At 41.9% G+C, this 18,344-nt stretch overlaps 1 protein-coding gene across 1 annotated transcript; it reads left to right on the top strand.

The window, feature by feature from the left end:
• The first annotated feature begins 6,928 nt into the window (after positions 1-6,928).
• Positions 6,929-17,956, top strand: LOC143933508 (chymotrypsin-C-like). The gene is made up of 8 exons (XM_077456419.1): positions 6,929-7,013; positions 8,390-8,478; positions 11,473-11,573; positions 12,119-12,244; positions 13,883-14,019; positions 16,021-16,166; positions 16,303-16,455; positions 17,830-17,956. Exons 1-8 carry the CDS (start codon positions 6,974-6,976, stop codon positions 17,845-17,847), a joined length of 810 nt encoding a protein of 269 aa, XP_077312545.1. The 5' UTR covers positions 6,929-6,973; the 3' UTR covers positions 17,848-17,956.
• The last annotated feature ends 388 nt before the right edge of the window (positions 17,957-18,344 follow it).

Raw genomic sequence — 18,344 nt, 5'->3', positions numbered from 1 at the left:
CAGCTGCCTTCTGATGCCAAGACTTGCTTGCTGCAAAGAGAAGAGAGCAGGAACACCAGTGACCAGGCGCCCTAGGCAGCAGGGTGCGCTAGGTGGCTGCCTAGTTTGCCTGGTGGTAGCAGAGTTCCACGCATTGTTTTAGTTTTATTAAAAATCAGCAGCTACAAAAAGTGTAGCTGCTGACTTTTAATAAACAGACACTCGCCTGTCCCGCGGTCCAGCGATGCGGCCGCCCGAAGCCTCGCTCCTCAGGGCCGTCATAGCCACTGTGGGCACCCGGCTGTGACAGCTTTCAACTTCACGGTCGGGCACTGCGCTCTGCTAGTGGCCAGGCAATCTTCTGGGACCTGTCGCGTGTCCCAGAAGATTGCTGGCATGGAGGAGTCGCCTAGGCGGCCAAGAGCACGAAGAAGGAAGTGGGACACGAAGTCCCACTCTAAACGAAGTACCCCCCCCAAACAAATGTGGCATGTCAGGGGGTGAGGAGTGCTTAAAGCGACATTTCCACTTTTTTGGGTAGAACTGAAGAAATGATAGAAATGAATGCCAGAAATGTGATGCACTAACTAATAGCATATATACCATATAAAATAAAACAAAATCGCGCTAGGAAAAAAGAAAAAAGCTGCAACTAAAACACCATCAAATATCACTATGGAAACAAGATTAAAAAATATATAATGTTGCGCTAAATACATGTGAGTGTTGTGATTAGGGATGAGCCGAACACCCCCCTGTTCGGTTCGCACCAGAACCTGCGAACAGACCTAAACTTCGTGTGAACTTTAGAACCCTATTAAAGTCTATGGGACTCGAACGTTCACAATCTAAAGTGCTAATTTTGAAGGCTAATATGCAGGTTACTGTCCTAAAAAGTGTTTGGGGACCTGGGTCCTGCCCCAGGAGACATGGATCAATGCAAAAAAAGTTTTAAAAAACGGCCGTTTTTTCAGGAGCAGTGATTTTAATAATGATTAAAGTGAAACAATAAAAGTGTAATATTCCTTTAAATTTCGTAGCTGGGGGGTAACTATAGTATGCCTGTGAAGGGGCACATGTTTCTGCTGCTTAGAACTGTCGCTGCACAAAGTGTCATTTGTGCAGGAAAAAAAGTCTTTTAAAATCACTTGCGGCTAAATTGTCGGCTCCCCCTAATACAGAGAACACTCAATGAGTGTTCTCTCTATTAGCCGACAATTCTTTCATTTATTGATATAAAAAAAAAAAAAAAGCATGGGGGTTCCCCTAAATTCAATTACCAGACCCTTCAGGTCTGATATGGATATTAAGGGGAACCCCGCATCAAATTAAAAAAAAAAATTGACGTGGGGGTCCCCTTAAAAATCCATACCAGACCCTTTATCCGAGCATGCAACCTGGCAGGCCGCAGGAAAAGAGGGGGGGACGAGAGAGCGGCCCCCCCTCCCTCCTGAACCGTACCAGGCCACATACCCTCAACATTGGGAGGATGCTTTGGGGGTCTGTGACCCCTCAAAGCACCTTGTCCCCATGTTGATGAGGACAAGGGCCTCATCCTCACAACCCTGGCCGGTGGTTGTGAGGGTCTGCGGGCGGGGGGCTTATCAGAATCTGGAAGCCCCCTTTAACAAGGGGACCCCCAGATCCCGGCCCCCCCCTGTTTGAAATGGTAAGGGGGTACAAAAGTACCCCTACCATTTCACAAAGAAAGTGTAAAAATGGTTAAATAAGACAAACACACTTTTGAAAAATTCCTTTATTAAAAATAAAAATAAAGATTCCAGCGGTGCTAATCCACTCTTGCTATCCAGCGACGGATCTCCGGGGTCCAGGTACGAATTTTAAGTGGCCTGGTACGGTTCAGGAGGGAGGGGGGCTGCTCTCTCGTCCCCCCCCCCTCTTTTCCTGCGGCCTGCCAGGTTGCGTGCTTGGATAAAGGGTCTGGTATGGATTTTTAGGGGGACCCCTACGTCAATTTTTTTTTTTATTTGACACGGGGTTCCCCTTAATATCCATGTCAGACCTGAAGGGCCTGGTAATTGAATTTAGGGGAACCCCCACGCTTTTTTTAAATTTTCTTTTATCAATGAATGAATGAATTGTCGGCTAATAGAGAGAACACTCATTGAGTGTTTTCTGTATTACCGGGAGCCGACAATTTAGCCGCAAGTGATTTTAAAAGACTTTTTTTCCTGCACAAATGACACTTTGTGCAGGGACAGTTCTAAGCACCAGAAACATGCGCCCCTTCACAGGCATACTATAGATAACCCCCAGCTACGAAATTTAAAGGAATATTACACTTTTATTGTTTCACTTTAATCATTATTAAAATCACTGCTCCTGAAAAAACGTCAGTTTTTAAAACTTATTTTGCATTGATCCATGTCCCCTGGGGCAGGACCCGGGTCCCCAAACACTTTTTAGGACAGTAACTTGCATATTACCCTTTAAAATTATCACTTTAGATTTCTCCCATAGACTTGTATAGGGTGTTTCGGCTTTTCGAATTTGCTGCGAACAGCCCAAATTGTTCACTGTTCGCTGAACAGGCGAACAGGCAATGTTCGAGTAGAACATGAGTTCGACTCGAACTCGAAGCTCATCCCTAGTTGTGATGCAATTGAAATTAAAAATAATTCTAATAAAAAGTGAGCATGCATGAATCCTATAGAGAGTTCATGTTAGCTATCAAGTGCTGAAATCACACTAAAAGTTGAAAAGGTAAACTCCATGTGTATAGTTATTCAGAAAAAACAAATAAAGTGATACAAAAAAATGCCAAAACGCACAAAAGTCCCAAAAAGTGAATGTTCAATCTTTCTCTCTGGATTAAATAATGTTTCCAAATCCTGAACCGTTATGGCTTCCCAGTAGCACAAATAAATTGGACTCTTACCGCAGCTGATGGACTCCCAAACATACAGAGTCGGTAACCCTGGCAGAAATAACCCTCTGCGGGGATCAGCATATCTCTCCCAGGTGCGCGCTCCGCCAAGGTCCCTCGAGCCGACAGAGCATCCTCGTGTGCGGAAAGCACGGAAAATCACGAACAGGACCGATACCTTCCGGAAAGAGCCGATCCCCCTCACTTCGTCTTCGGTCGTACTGAGAGGATGGACAGGCTAGCCAACCAATCTCTCCCGATTGTCAACTTCGCTTCCTGTCACAGTTTGAAGCGCTCTCCGATATGAGGCTACGCTCGGAGGCTCCTCAATAGGCGAAACAGGGCTGTTTATGCTGATTCCACCACATTTATATTATCCCCTAGCACGGGTGTATACTTGTTTTTATTTTAAACCATATTTTTTTATTATATATTGTCTTTGCAATAATAGCCTTTTGTATTATGGCCATGGTGGCTAATACCCCTGGTCTTACTTTATTTTAATAAATAAATATCCCTTTTTCAAACGGTACATTCACGATTGGAGCCAGTTTGTCTTCCCCCCCCCCCCCCATCCCTTTTCACTCATGGCCTGGCGGCCCGAGTGTTTGTGTCTCATCACAGGTTCGCCTATTGAGGAGCCTCCGAGCGTAGCCCCATATCGGAGAGCGCTTCAAACTGTGACAGGAAGCTAAGTTAAAAATTGGGAGAGATTGGTTGGCTAGCCTGTCGATCCTCTCAGTACGACCGAAGACGAAGTGAGGGGGATCGGCTCTTTCCGGAAGGTATCGGCCCTGTTTGGGATTTTAGGTGCTGTCCGCACACGAGGACGCTCTGTCGGCTCGAGGGACCTTGTCGGAGCACGCACCTGGGAAAGATCCATCAGCTGCGGTAAGAGTCCAATTTATTTGTGCTACCGGGAAGCCATAACGGTTCAATATTTGGAAACATTATTTAATCCAGAGAGAAAGATTGAGCATTCACTTTTTGGGACTTTTGCACGTTTGCATTTTTTGTATCACTTTATTTGTTTTTTCTGAATACCTATACACGTGAGTTTACCTTTTCAACTTTTAGTGTGATTTCAGCACTTGATAGTTAACATGAACTCTCTATAGCAGGGATATGCAATTAGCGGAACTCCAGCTGTTGCAGAACTACAATTCCCATGAGGCATAGCAAAACTCTTAGCCCTTGTACACACGGTCGGAGAATCCGTCGGGATGTGTCCTATTGGACCGTGTCGTCGGATAATCCGACTGTGTGTGGTCTGCATCGGACTGATTCCGTCGGAATATCCGTCGGACCCAAATTTCCAACATGTTGGAAATATTTCCCCGACCAACTGGGCCGGTCGGACATACTCCGATCATGTGTAGAGAATTTTGATCGGACCAAGTGCCACGCATGCTCAGATCAAATTCCTACATCAAAGCTATTGGCTACTGGCCTGAACGTAGTCCCATCGTAACAAAATTACGTCATCACGTTCTGAAAGATCGGATTTTTCGCCAACTTTGTCCGACCGTGTGTATGCAACAGTTTCGGACAAGATCCGATGGGCAAAATCCGACTGATTTGGTTGTGGAACTCTCCGACCGTGTGTACAGGGGCTTGGAGACACAAGCATGAAAGCCAGAGGCAGAGGCATGATGGGACTTGTAGTTTAGCAACAGCTGGAGGTCCGCTAATTGCATATACCTGCTCTATAGGATTCATGTATGCTCACTTTTTATTAGAATTATTTTTAATTTCGATTGCATCACATATACAGTGGTGTGAAAAAGTGTTTGCCCCCTTCCTCATTTCCTGTTCCTTTGCATGTTTGTCACACTTAAGTGTTTCGGAACATCAAACCAATTTAAACAATAGTCAAGGACAACACAAGTAAACACAAAATGCAATTTGTTAATGAAGGTGTTTATTATTAAAGGTGAAAAAAAATCCAAACCATCATGGCCCTGTGTGAAAAAGTGATTGCCCCCTAAACCTAATAACTGGTTGGGCCACCCTTAGCAGCAACAGCTGCAACCAAGCGTTTGCGATAACGTGCAATGAGGCTTTTACAGCGTCCTGGAGGAATTTTGGCCCACTCATCTTTGCAGAATTGTCCTAATTCAGTTACATTCGAGGGTTTTCGAGCATGAACTGCCTTTTTAAGGTCATACCACAACATCTCAATAGGATTCAGGTCAGGACTTTGGCTAGGCCACTCCAAAGTCTTCATTTTGTTTTTCTTCAGCCATTCGGTGGTGGACTTGCTGGTGTGTTTAGGATCATTGTCCTGCTGCAGAACCCAAGTTCGTTTCAGCTTGAGTACACGAACAGATGGTCGGACATTCTCCTTCAGGATCTCTTGGTAGACAGCAGAATTCATAGTTCCTTTTATCACGGCAAGTCTTCCAGGTCCTGAAGCAGCAAAACAGCCCCAGACCATCACACTACCACCACCATATTTTACTGTTGGTATAATGTTCTTTTTATGAAATGCAGTGTTCCTTCTACGCCAGATATACTTGGACACACACCTTCCAAAGAGTTCCACTTTTGTCTCATCGGTCCACAGAATGTTGTCCCAAAAGTCTTGGGGATCATCAAGATGTGTTGTGGAGAAATTGAGACGAGCTTTGATGTTCTTTTTGCTCAGCAGTGGTTTTTCTCCTTGGAACTCTGCCATGCAGGCCATTTTTGCCCAGTCTTTTCCTGATGGTGGAGGCATGAACGCTGACCTTAACTGAGGCAAGTGAGGCCTGCAGTTCCTTGGACGTTGTTGTGGGGTCTTTTGTGACCTCTTGGATGAGTCGTCGCTGCGCTCTTGGGGTAATTTTGGGCGGCCGGCCACTCCTGGGAAGGTTCACCACTGTTCCATGTCTTCGCCATTTGTGGATAATGGCTCTCACTGTGGTTCGCTGGATTCCCAAAGCTTTGGAAATGGCTTTATAACCCTTTCCAGACTGATAGATCTCAATTACTTTCTTTCTCAATTGTTCCTGAATTTCTTTGGGTCTCGGCATGATGTGTAGCTTTTAAGGATCTTCTGGTGGACCTTACTGTGTCAAGCAGCTCCTATTTAAGTGATGCCTTGATTGTGAACAGGTGTGGCAATAATCAGGCCTGGGTGTGGCTAGAGAAATTGAACTCAGGTGTGGACAACCACAGTTATAGTATGTTTTAACAAGGGGGGCAATCACTTTTTCACACAGGGCCATGATGGTTTAGATTTTTTTTCACCTTTAATAATAAACACCTTCATTTACAAATTGCATTTTGTGTTTACTTGTGTTGTCCTTGACTATTGTTTAAATTGGTTTGATGTTCCGAAACACTTAAGTGTGACAAACATGCAAAGGAACAGGAAATGAGGAAGGGGGCAAACACTTTTTCACACCACTGTATTTAGCGCAACATTATATATTTTTTAATAGCATATATAAAATGTGTATGCAATTTTTAAAGTTTCTAAAAGTTGTCATATAATAAATACTAGAATAACTGTTGCAGATAAAGTAGTTGGCTAATGAAAATAAAATACAACAGTTCACACAATTTAAATATTAAAGATAAAAAAACAATAAATAATCATAAATACTAATATAAAAGATAAGGTTTAGCAGAGCCAGATGATGGGGATCAATGTAATAACTAAACACTAGATGGGAAGAGAGGGAGATATTTAGACTTGGCTATTGTGATGTCATATTTTAAATTCACACATTCCCTTCTTCACTTCACACAAACTAAAAGGAAAGCTGGAACTCCAATTTACGATTCTCCATAAAATAAAACGTAACCTCCAGCATCAACTATTGACAAGCACTTTGTGTAAATAAGCCCCACTGGTTCACCTCAGGTGTAACTCCGATGTAGATGGAGGTATTAGCCCCTGTGAATATCTCAGAATTTATGCACCTGCTTTAAATTATTCATTTTATAATCTTATCTTTTCAATGAATAATGGCCCCTAGCCTGTATCCTGGCCAGAAATCTGGACTGTTCCTGTGCCCGCCATTATCATACCTTCAGTAGGTGGTCCAAAAAAATCAGCTGGTTTGTGTATATAAGGAAGGCGTTAGACATGATCGATCCATTCTACAAGTCACAGACACAATGTTCAGGTTCGTGGTGCTCGCAATCTGCCTTGGCTACGGTAAGCTAAAGACTTGTCCTTGTGTTTTTGGGGGAACACTTTTGTAAAACACTTCCCTACTAGTTGCCATTAAGATAAAACACATTTATGGTTGAATGCTAGGAAATAGGATTAGCCAGGTAGAGCCTGTAAATTTTGACTGGGGGATTACCAATTGGCTAGTCTTGCCGATGGGATTACCAATTGGCTAGTCTTGATGGTAGGATTACCAATTGGCTAAAAATCTTGGTGGTGGGATTACCAATTGGCTAAAAATCTTGGTGGTGGGATTACCAATTGGCTAAAAATCTTGGTGATGGGATTACCAATTGGCTAAATCTTGGTGGTGGGATTACCAATTGGCTACATTTTGGCAGTGGGATTACCAATTGGCTACATCTTGGCAGTGGGATTACCAATTGCTAAATCTTGGTGGTGGGATTACCAGTTGACTAAATCTTGGCGTTGAGATTACCAAGTGGCTGAGTCTTGGAGGTGGGATTACAAATTGACTAAATCTTGGCGGTGGGATTACCGATTGCCTAAATCTTAGTGGTGGGATTACCAACTGACTAAATCTTGATGGTGGGATCACCAATTCGCCAAGGCCAAGCCTTGGTGGTGGGATTACCAATTGGCTAAATCTTGGCAGTGGGATTACTTATTGGCTAAATCTTGGTGATGAGATCACCAATAAATGGGTTATCTAAATGTATGTGTAACTCAAATACCAGTTGCCAATCTGCTACAGACACTGATGACCTCCAAAAATAATCAATTGTATGGTTTTTCATAACCTGCCATCACACTGGGCTTTGGTTAATAAAATAACGCAAAAGAGCCAAGATGTGTAATAATCCACAGCAGCCAGAATTGTGAGAAGCTTGGACACCCGTATGTAAAATATGCTGGAGTATTAAAGCAGAACTAAACTGTATCTGAGCTCCACAAACTGTAAATGATATTTAATTAATTTTTCATATTCAATGCAAACTTATTTTGCTAAGAAATCCCTTTGAAACCCCCCCCTTACATTTCAAATCCCGATATCTCTCTGCCTTAAGCTCAGGCATGCAGGCGGGGGGCGGGGGGGGGGGGGGGTGCATGGCTAAGAAAGCTCCTTCTTCCCTTCTTAAACCCAGTAAATTATAATATACCCTCCTATCTATTTACTAATGCTAGCAGTATGAGGATTAAAAATAGTTGATTGAGAGAGTTTAGTTCTGCTTTAAGGTGCCAATAAACATCATAATCATATCATAATCTGATTATTCAATATTACATTTAGAAAGAAATCAAACACTTGTAGAAACAATTTTCAGTCATATTTTTCAGATTGAACTGAATAAAAATTGGAATTTGACAACCTGCAAATTATATTTTCTTTCTCTTTGTAGCCTACAGTTGTGGCGTGCCAGCTGTATCACCCAGCGTCACCAGGGTGGTTAATGGAGAAGATGTTAGGCCACACAGTTGGCCATGGCAGGTATGCTCAATGAAGTACATTTCTTCAGGTTACAAATTTTAATTTCATCTAAGTTCTGTCTTGAAATATATCCTTCTTTAACTCTTTGTGAAACTCCTTTATGAATGGCTGTCAAAGGTAGGCAGTTGCACTACAGAGAAAAGGGGAGGAGATTGGAGAATAACATTTTGCAGATGCTTATAAAGAGATAAAATGCATCCATTTTTTAATTAACTGAGAGACACAGGGAGATGCATTTTAACTTAATTGAACAAATTGTTCTAGTAATTTAAATATTTACTTAAGACCAATAAACTCAGATCGCTGATCGGTCACTGCACTTTAAGAGTAAAGGTATGTATAAAACAAATGATAGTTAATTAAGTGTGATCACCTTAGATTACTGTATAATCTGTATTATGGGTATGCAAATATCAGATCAGAGAATAATTAATGGATAAATGATTGGACATGTTTGAAAATTTTAGTTTGTTCATAGCCGGGTGAAAGCAATGTATGGAGATTTATAAATAGAAAATACTGGGCTAGATACCAAAAAAGTAAAAAAAAAAAAAAAACTAAAAATAAAAAGCAGCTGCTAAAAAATGTGAGATACACACAAATACAGATATAAAATTCAAAAGAGGGTGTCCGTTCTGGACTTTATTCACATCACTATCCACTTCCCACCCGGCCAATGCATATATACGGCCGGGTGGGAGCCGTCTACTCCTGATAGGACGTTCAGGAACGTCATTCAGGAGTAGTGGGATCGCGCACGCGCGCGCGCGCGCAGCGGCGCGATCCCGATGTGCTCGTGTCACCCGGACACGGCACATCTCAGATCGGCAGGAGGGCTCTGTGATTGGCCCTCCTGATCACATGACGGCCGTGTCCAATCACGGCCGTCATGTGATGTAAACAAACAGCCGGTTGCTAGGCAATCGGCTCTCCTCTCCTCACACGGAAGTCACCGCTGAGGAGAGGAGAGCAGAACGCTGCAGCCGGCTGATGATCAGTGAGTATGGGCTGTTTTTTACAGCTTTTTACTCACTGATCTTCAGTGTAGTGTAAACACACAACACACCACACAGTCCCCACACATGTCCCCAAAACACACATGTCCCCAAAACATACATGTCCCCAAATAATAAAAACACATGTCCCTAATAATAAAAACATGTCCCCCACATATGTCCCACTAAAATCACATGTCCCAATGATTATCTGCACACATATGTATGTGATCACCTGCACACATATGTACATGATCATTTGCGTACATATGTCCGTGATCACACAAACCAATTATTATACACTTAACGGAATTTTTTTTACCAAAAACATGTAGCAGAATACATTTTGGCTTAAATTTATGACAAAATTTGATTTTATTGGATTTCTTTTCAAATAGAAAAAAGAAAATATTGTTTTTTTTCCAAATTTCCGCTATTTTTGCGCTTATATCGCAAAAAAAAAAAAACGGAGTCGTGAATAAATAACACCAAAATAATGCTCTATTTGTGCGAACAAAATGATAACAATTTCATTTGGGTACAGTGTAGCATGACCGCGCAATTGTCACTGAAAGCGCTAGAGCGCTGAAAGCTGAAAATTGTGCTGGGAAGGAAGGGGGCGAAAGTGCCCTGTATTGTAGTGGCTATTATATATATTCCTTTATTATTATTTTTTATTTTTCTTAGCGCTGCTCTATTGAATGTATGGAGATGTCTACCATCAACTGTACAGTAAAATAATGGCGGTTAGGAAATGATTGCAAGAGACTTAATATCATATTATTAATGTGTGCCATTGATGATAACAGCTAACTTCTCTCTAGTGTCTCAGCTTATGCTTTTAAATAAAACAGGATCGTAGATGTTTGATCGGTGCAAATAATAAGCAGTTTTGTGTGTGTGTATACATTAAATCATTTGTACATGTTTTAAAATAATCCTTTAGTATACCCAGGTACATCATGCAAGTTTGCCAGTATGACCTTTTGACTTTCTACTGTTCCCCCCGATGTCCTTTAAGGGACTGTAATGGGGTCAAAAGTCACCCCAAGGATTGCAAAAGCTTCATTCATTATTGCTAATGTGTGCCACTGATGATAGCAGCAACTATCTGCTCTCATCTCTCAAAAAATAGTGCCATGGATATTTGATCAGTGCAAATAATAATCCGTTTCGGCTGTGTATATGTTTTAAAGATTTATGTACATTTTTAAAATATCCCATTAGTATAACCAGGCACATCAAGCAAGTTTACCAATATGACCTTTGACTTTCTACTGTTCCCCATGTACTTTAAAGGGCTGTAATTGGGTCAAAAGTCACCCTAAACCACAAGGATTGCCTAATTCCCTATTGTTGACTTGTGTCACTGATGATAACGACAACTATTCACTCTTATCGCTTCAAAAACAGTGACAAGGATGTTTGATCAGTGTGAAATAATAATCAGTTTTGTATACCTTAAAGAATATTTACACTTTTAAAATATATCTATAGTATAACCAGGTATATCAAGCAAGTTTTTCAATATCACCTTTGACTTTCTACTGTCCCCCTTATGTCCTTTTAGGGGCTGTAATGGGGTCAACAGTCATCCCCAAGTTCCAATTTTCTCTTACTGTGTCACAAAGATGTCTGCAAACCAAGTGCTCTCTGCATACACAGTTCTACCAAAGAAAGCATCTATGGCATTCTTTTAGATGCACATGCTCCACAGGCTAATTCACAATTTGCTTTCATGGATCAACACTTAAAGGGCCATGCTCTGGTTCAGCAAAACCCATGAGATTCTGTAAAAAAAAAAAAGTTTAAGAGGTATTCACTGCTATGAAAAATAACATTTGCTCTTCTTTTGGAGAGCATTATTGACAAACGTTTCTAGAATCACCTAAAAAAATCCTGTTTAATATTCCACCGAAGTCACCTTTATATCAGTACCAGGATGACATGTAAGATGCTTCACAATAATAATGAATTCAATCTTCCTTCAATTCTTTAGATCTCCCTTCAGTACCAGGGATCCAGCGGAGCCTGGGGACACACCTGTGGTGGCACCTTGATCTCTGAAAACTGGGTCCTGACCGCCGCTCACTGCATCAGGTGACTTTCAGATACTGAAATTAAAATATTATTCCCAAAAATTCTAGTGAATCTTTTCAAGTGACACATTTCCTGTAATTGCTTTGCTTTATTTGCAATAAAAAAGAGGAATGTTATAAAAGACAATTAATATAGAGCTGTTATTTAATTTAAATTTGATGTTATAAAATTGCTTCTTCACATCCTTGGCAGTTTGGAGACGTGTGCATTGGCTGGCTCGCTGCTTTTGAAAAACACTGCATTCATTTTAATGCCATGCCATGGAATAAACAAAAATCCAGATGGTTGCACTTTGTTTTATCTTGTATAAAAAGCAACATGGTACAGCAACCAAGCACTGTGGGGAATGAGAAAAAAAAATCAACGCGTTTCCCACTGCTCAAGCACTTTATCACCCATTGTTGTATACTGTTCACACCTCAGCTAAGAAAACTGTGGACACAGAATTATGTCAGTAAATAAAAGATTAAACATCAGGGAACATACTAGGTTTGCGTTGCACTGGTGCAAAAATACTCATCCAATTTCACTTGTGTTTTGTCCAGCTCTTCAAGGACATACAGGGTTTATCTGGGCAAACACAGCCTGCAGACTGCAGATGAAGAAGGTTCTGTTGCCATTTCCGCTGAGAAGATCATTGTCCATGAAAAATGGAGCTCTTTTCTCATCATGTGAGTATGACATGACTTCGGAATACACAATCTGGGATGGGTTGTATTTACGTATTTCTGTATTTCTTCCTTGGTGTAAGTTAAGGATAAATGGTAATGGTCCTGGTCTTCAGTCCCAGCTAGTCCTGTGGACCTCAACACTAACCAACCCTGTAGTTCTAATACTAACCTTCAATGTAACCACAGCACTAACCCTCCCTGCAACCCTAACACTATCCTTTCTTCATAATAAGCCTCAGATGAACCCTTTCTGTAACTATAGCCTAACCCTCCTTGAAACCCTAATGCCCTGTACATATGACCGGTTTTCCCGTCGGAATAAACTCTGAAGGTTTTTTCGGACGGAGTTCTAACTGTCTTGCGTACACACAATCACACCAAAGTCCGATCATCAAGAACGTGGTGACATAAAACACGTACGACGGGACTAGAAAAAAGGAAGTTCAATAGCCAGTAGACAATAACTTCCGCCTCGTACTTGCTTTAGAGCATGCGTCGTTTTTGGTCCGTTGGAACAGCATACAGACGAGCGGTTTTCCTGATAGGAATTGGTTTAGTCGGAAATATTTAGAACATGTTCTATTTCTAGGTCCATCAGAATTTTCAACGTAAAAAGTCTGATGGGGCATATACAGGATCGGAATATATACATTCAAAACCTCCCGTCAGGAGTGGCATCTCAATAGCCCTCCTAGTGAGACCTATTCTATAGAGACTGGGTGGAAATTTCTTAGTAACCCCGTTGTTGGAAAATTGTTACCTGCAACAGGTTTATTTGTGGGACCTTAACACAAATCTTCCAGTTAACACTAACACTAACCCTCCCTGTAATCCTAACACTATTCCTCTCCGTGACCCCAACAATAACCCTTCTTGTAATCCTAACACTATTTCTCCCTGTAAGTCCAATACTAACACTCCCTGTATCCCTATTACCAACCCCCCTCCATGTAACCCTAACATAACTGTAATATTGCGAGCTCTGTAACCCTTCCTGTAACCTTCCTTGTAACCCTAATCCTCTGTAACCCACACTAACCCTCCACGTACACCTTTACACTAAATGCTTTCTGTAATCCTAAAGATTCATTCACATGTGAGATTGGGGGGGGGTGCTTTTACTGCCCCCTCGGCTGCTACCCCCCCTCCCCCACTTTAACTGCAGAGGTAGCTGCACAGGGGGTTTACACATGTGCTTTAGGTGGGCATAGCGCCCATTGAAGGCAAATCATTTTAGTGAATGGGGCTGTTGCAATGCACGCGATTGTGCCTCACTATGATGGGATCAGGGGGTTAAAGTGGATGGTGAGGAGGCGATAGCACTGCCAATGTGAAGGAACCCCAACACTAATCCTTCCTGTAAGCCTAACACTCATTTCTCTCTGTAACCCTAACACTAACCCTCCCTATAATACTCTCCCCTGGTGACACCTGGTTTGCATGCTCAATTCTCCCAAGATGAGTTCCTTCATTCTAAATATTACTGCAAAGCAAAATATCACTTAAGAAGACCTGCTGACTAATTACAATAATTTCCAGTGCTTAATGAATACACAGTGTCTGTTTGCTTGTATTGGGTCCCATTTACTGCTTTAAACCCACAATACCCATGTGACTGATGTATTTGTGTTCTTTCAGCAACGACATCGCTCTGATCAAGCTGTCCCAACCCGCGCCAGTCACTGAGAGGATTCAGCCCGCCTGCCTGCCCCCTACTGGTTCCCTCTTGGCCCATGATTCAGACAGCTTTGTAACTGGATGGGGTCGTCTGTACAGTAAGCAATGTCTTTACCATGAAATAAAAATTCAAATCTATAGAGATGGTTCTGGTATTTAAAGTGAACCCGTCAGCCATTAAAAGTCCTTCCTAAGAAAAAGAAGCACAAAGTGTCTGCGACTAATTTTGTTCATGCATAGCTATAGACACAACTTATCTTTTAGTTTTGAATGGCATGTGGAAGAATTAGAACCTCTGTCTGGGTTTTGTTATTGCGGTGTCTGCTGGAGAGATTCACCTCCTCTGTATATCTTGTACGGACGGTGATAGGAAATCCAACATTTTACAGCTATCACTGGAGCAGGAATTGAGGGGAAGTCTTCCAGTGACAGTTGTCTGAGAGAGGATTTCCCTTCACTTTGGAGAGAGTTCCTCTCACTTCTTGTTGTGGCTGCAGAACAGGAAATGAGGGTTAAGTCCCCCCAAAGGAACAATGACAGCAAACAAAGCCTGACCCAGTTTCTAATTCTCCCTCTAAACTAAAAAATGGTATAGCTCCATTATCTGTACAATCCTGCCTGTACTTTAAACTAACGGTTCAACTGTCCCAACATCAAATGGCCCACCCATAATGTCAAACCAGTCCCTGTGCAGTGAGGCACACCCTTCCTTCCTTCCGTTTTATTTCTATTATTTTTTACTTATTTCCATTTCCTTAAATTTTTTTTCCTTGCTTCTATTTAATTTCTATTCTTTCCATCCTTCCTTTCCTTTCCTATTTTCTTTTCTTCCATTTTGTTTCTGTTTTGTTTCTTCCTTTCTATTATTTTCTTTCTTTTCTTTTCCTTCCTTTCCTCCATTTCCTTTTTATTTTTCCTTCTTTTCATCCATTTCCTTTCTCTCTTTCTTTCTTTCTTCCTTCTTTCCTTTTCTTCCTTTTTATTTCTATTATATTCTTCTCTCTCTATTTCCTTTCCTTTTTTCTTCTCGCCTTCAATTTTGTTTGTAATTTCTTCTTCCTTCCCTCCATGTTCTTTCTATTCTTTCCTTTCTCTTCTTTTCCTTCCTTTCCTGCATTTCATTCATTTCTATTCCTCATTCTTTTCAAACATTTCCTTTCTCTCTCTCTCTCTCCTTCTTTCTTTCTTTCTTTCTTTCTTTCTTTCTTTCTTTCTTTCTTTCTTTCTTTCTTTCTTTCTTTCTTTCTTTCTTTCTTTCTTTCTTTCTTTCTTTCTTTCTTTCTTTCTTTCTTTCTTCTTTTCCTTTCCTTTTCCTTTCTTCCTTTCCTTTTCCTTTCCTTTCCTTCCATTTTATTTCTATTCTTTTCTTCCTTCCCTCTATGTTTCTATTATTTTCCTTTCTCTTCTTTTACTTCCTTCCTTTTTATTCCTATTCTTTTCTTCTCCCTATTTCCTTTCCTTTTTTTTTTCCTTCCTTCTTTTCTTCACTCCTTCAATTTTGTTTCTATTGTTTTCTTCCTTCCCTCCATTTTGTTTCTGTGCTTTCCTTCCTTCCTTCCTTCCTTCCTTCCTTCCTTCCTTCCTTCCTTCCTTCCTTCCTTCCTTCCTTCCTTCCTTCCTTCCTTCCTTCCTTCTCCTTTCTATTCTTTCATTTCTTTCTTACATTTTCTTTATCTTCTTTTCCTTCCTCCTTTCATCCCCTTTTCTATTCTTCCCTTCCTTTCTTACATCTCCTTTCCTTCCTTTCTTACATTTGCGTTCTCTTCTCTTCTTTCCATTTCCTTTCTGTTCTTTTCTTCGTTCTCTCCATGTCCTTCCTATTCTGTCCTCCCTTCCTTCCATTTCCTTTTCTTCTTCCCTTCTTCCCTCCCTCCCCCTTTGTGGTTTCAAACATTCCTTGAATTTTAATTTGGATGCAGTTAGGATTTAAATACTACCTTCAATAGAGACGGCTTTATCGGCCTTACACCCCACCCATAGTCAGTAGCTCCTCTTGAGTTGATAGGTTGAATTTTGGTTGATCTTCCAGTTATTAGTAGCTGTCCCCCCCCCCCCCCAGCTCTCGATGGTCACATATCATTGTGTGCTTTGTTTTTCAGCTGGTGGACCCATCGCTGATAACCTGCAGCAAGCTCTCCTCCCAGTGGTGGATCACGCTACCTGCTCCAAGTCTGACTGGTGGGGCAGGCAGGTCAAGGACACCATGGTCTGCGCTGGCGGTGACGGCATTGTCTCTGCATGCAACGTAAGTCGCGGTCCTCCTTAGTGCTTAAATCAATATAGGTCGCCAAATTAGAGATTCATACATGTCTTTATGGATCCAACATGTACAATTATTACTTTTAAATCCCTGTATCTAATGATTGCATTGTACCCTGCAGGGTGATTCCGGCGGTCCCCTGAACGTACAGGCCGGCGACGGATCCTGGGAAGTCCACGGCATTGTCAGCTTCGGCTCCGGCCTCAGCTGCAACTATGAGAAGAAGCCAACCGTCTTCACCAGAGTCTCCGCCTACATCGACTGGATCAGTGATGTAAGCCCGACTGACAACAGTCAGCTCAAACGATTGCCTACCTGTGCTGATGCTGCTTGCATTAAAAAAAAGGAGAAAGGATGTATTAAGAACTGCAAAGCTGTATTCATTTGTGTCTTTTATATCTGCTCAGAGTAAAACTTAATATATACGTATACAGTATATTTAAATAATACAATAAGGTCTTGTTCTCTAAAAAGAGGGCATGCACACAAATCTATGACAGTGCATTGAGATGGAAGCCGTTTTTTCCTTTATTCCGGTTAGAGGTTTGGAGAAACGTAAACGTTGCTAAGTTGTAAAAATCACAAAAGAACATCCTCAGTATTTCTTAAAGAGGTTCCCTCCCCCGCCAAAGAAATTAAAAGTCAACAGCTACAAATACTGTAGATGCTGACATTCAATAAAAGGACGCTTACTTCATCAGGGATCCAGCAATGTCCTCACCCGGGCCGATTCTTCTCTGGTCTTTGGTTCCTCAGCACCATAGTACTAACTATGGGATAAAAGGACACTTACCTGTCCAGGGATCCAGCGATGTCCTCACCCAGGTCGGTTCTTCTCTGGTCTTTTGTTCCTCAGCACCAGAATACTAACTGTGGGATAAAAGGACACTTACCTGTCCAGAGATCCAGTGCTGTCCTCTCCCGGGCTAAGTCTTCGCTCGTCTTTGGTTCCTCAGCACCATAATACTAACTGTGGGATAAAAGGACACTTACCTGTCCAGGGATCCAGCGATGTCCTCACCCAGGCCGGTTCTTCATTCAGTCGGCGACATTGCAGCGGACTAAATGGACACTAATTGACACATTTAACATTTTTTGGGAACCAGTGACACCAATACAGTGATCGGTGCTAAACAATATGCACCGTCACTGTACTAATGACACTGACAAGGGAAGGGGGTTAACATCAGGGGCGATCAAAGGGTTAAATTTGGCCTTAGGGAGTCCTTGCTAACTGTGGGGGTGGTGCTTTAACTGTGGGAACACAGAGGTCCGTGTTCCTGCTTAGCAGAAACACAGGACCTCTGTCTTCCCTTTTTTTGTTCCTCCTTTATCGATCTGCCTAGTTTACATAGGCAGACCGCCGTTCTACCTCTATCGGGAATGATCGGCGGGTCCTGGCAGACATCGGGAACGCCGGACTCGCTGATTGGCTCCAACTGTGTCTAATCACAGCAGGAGTCGGACGCCGGCGGCGCGAGTGCACGCCGCAGACCAGTAGATGCAAAATCACATACCCTTCGCCGCTGTATTACATGTACGTGGGGTGGTCGGCAAGAGCATTTGAATAGATGAAGAACATCGGATTGCATATGTCATATAGGGTGTAATATAATATGTTTCTGATATACATTCCCTTTTCTTGCAGAAAATCGCCAACAACTAAAAGACTTTCTTCCATAGTGGGACTGCAGCATTCTCCATCTGCTGTTTTATTATCTATTATAGATGAGACTTAGAATTTATTAATGAATAAAGTTGAATGAGCAAACAGATCTGCCTTGTCTCTGAATCATTTCCTCGGTTGGTTTTGCTTCTTTTGGTTCGATTGTGTGGCGCGCTGCACATGCGCACTGGCATGCCCCCTGGTACACGCAACGGTCTGGGTTACCATGATCATTATGACCAATCATGGCGATCACATGATTACAATGTAAGAAAAACTATCCGAGAATGGCTTCCATTCACATGACGGCTTGCTTACTGTTGTGATGCTTTGATTGGCCCACAGCTATCACGTGGTACCTGGCACCCTGTACCATGTGGTTAGCTGTAGCCAATCGCAACCTCACAATAGTAAGCAAGTTGTCATGAATGGCTTCCATTCATGACAGTTAAAACGAATGCTTATAACAGTGATCATCACTGTTGTAAGCAATAACA

Source organism: Lithobates pipiens, unplaced genomic scaffold (genome assembly GCF_037356315.1).
Source record: "Lithobates pipiens isolate NorthernLeopardFrog02 unplaced genomic scaffold, aLitPip1_a1.2 Scaffold_27, whole genome shotgun sequence".
Taxonomy (NCBI): domain Eukaryota; kingdom Metazoa; phylum Chordata; class Amphibia; order Anura; family Ranidae; genus Lithobates; species Lithobates pipiens.
The sequence above is the reverse complement of the archived record's forward strand: the minus strand, read 5'-3'. Positions and strand labels throughout refer to the sequence as shown.

Bases quoted from the DNA above. Each gene is read 5' to 3' on its own strand.
- LOC143933508 (XM_077456419.1), top strand. From the start codon at position 6,974: ATGTTCAGGTTCGTGGTGCTCGCAATCTGCCTTGGCTACG. The intron at 11,574-12,118 runs GTGACTTTCAGA...TGTTTTGTCCAG, and splicing joins ACCGCCGCTCACTGCATCAG to CTCTTCAAGGACATACAGGG. The intron at 12,245-13,882 runs GTGAGTATGACA...GTGTTCTTTCAG, and splicing joins TGGAGCTCTTTTCTCATCAT to CAACGACATCGCTCTGATCA.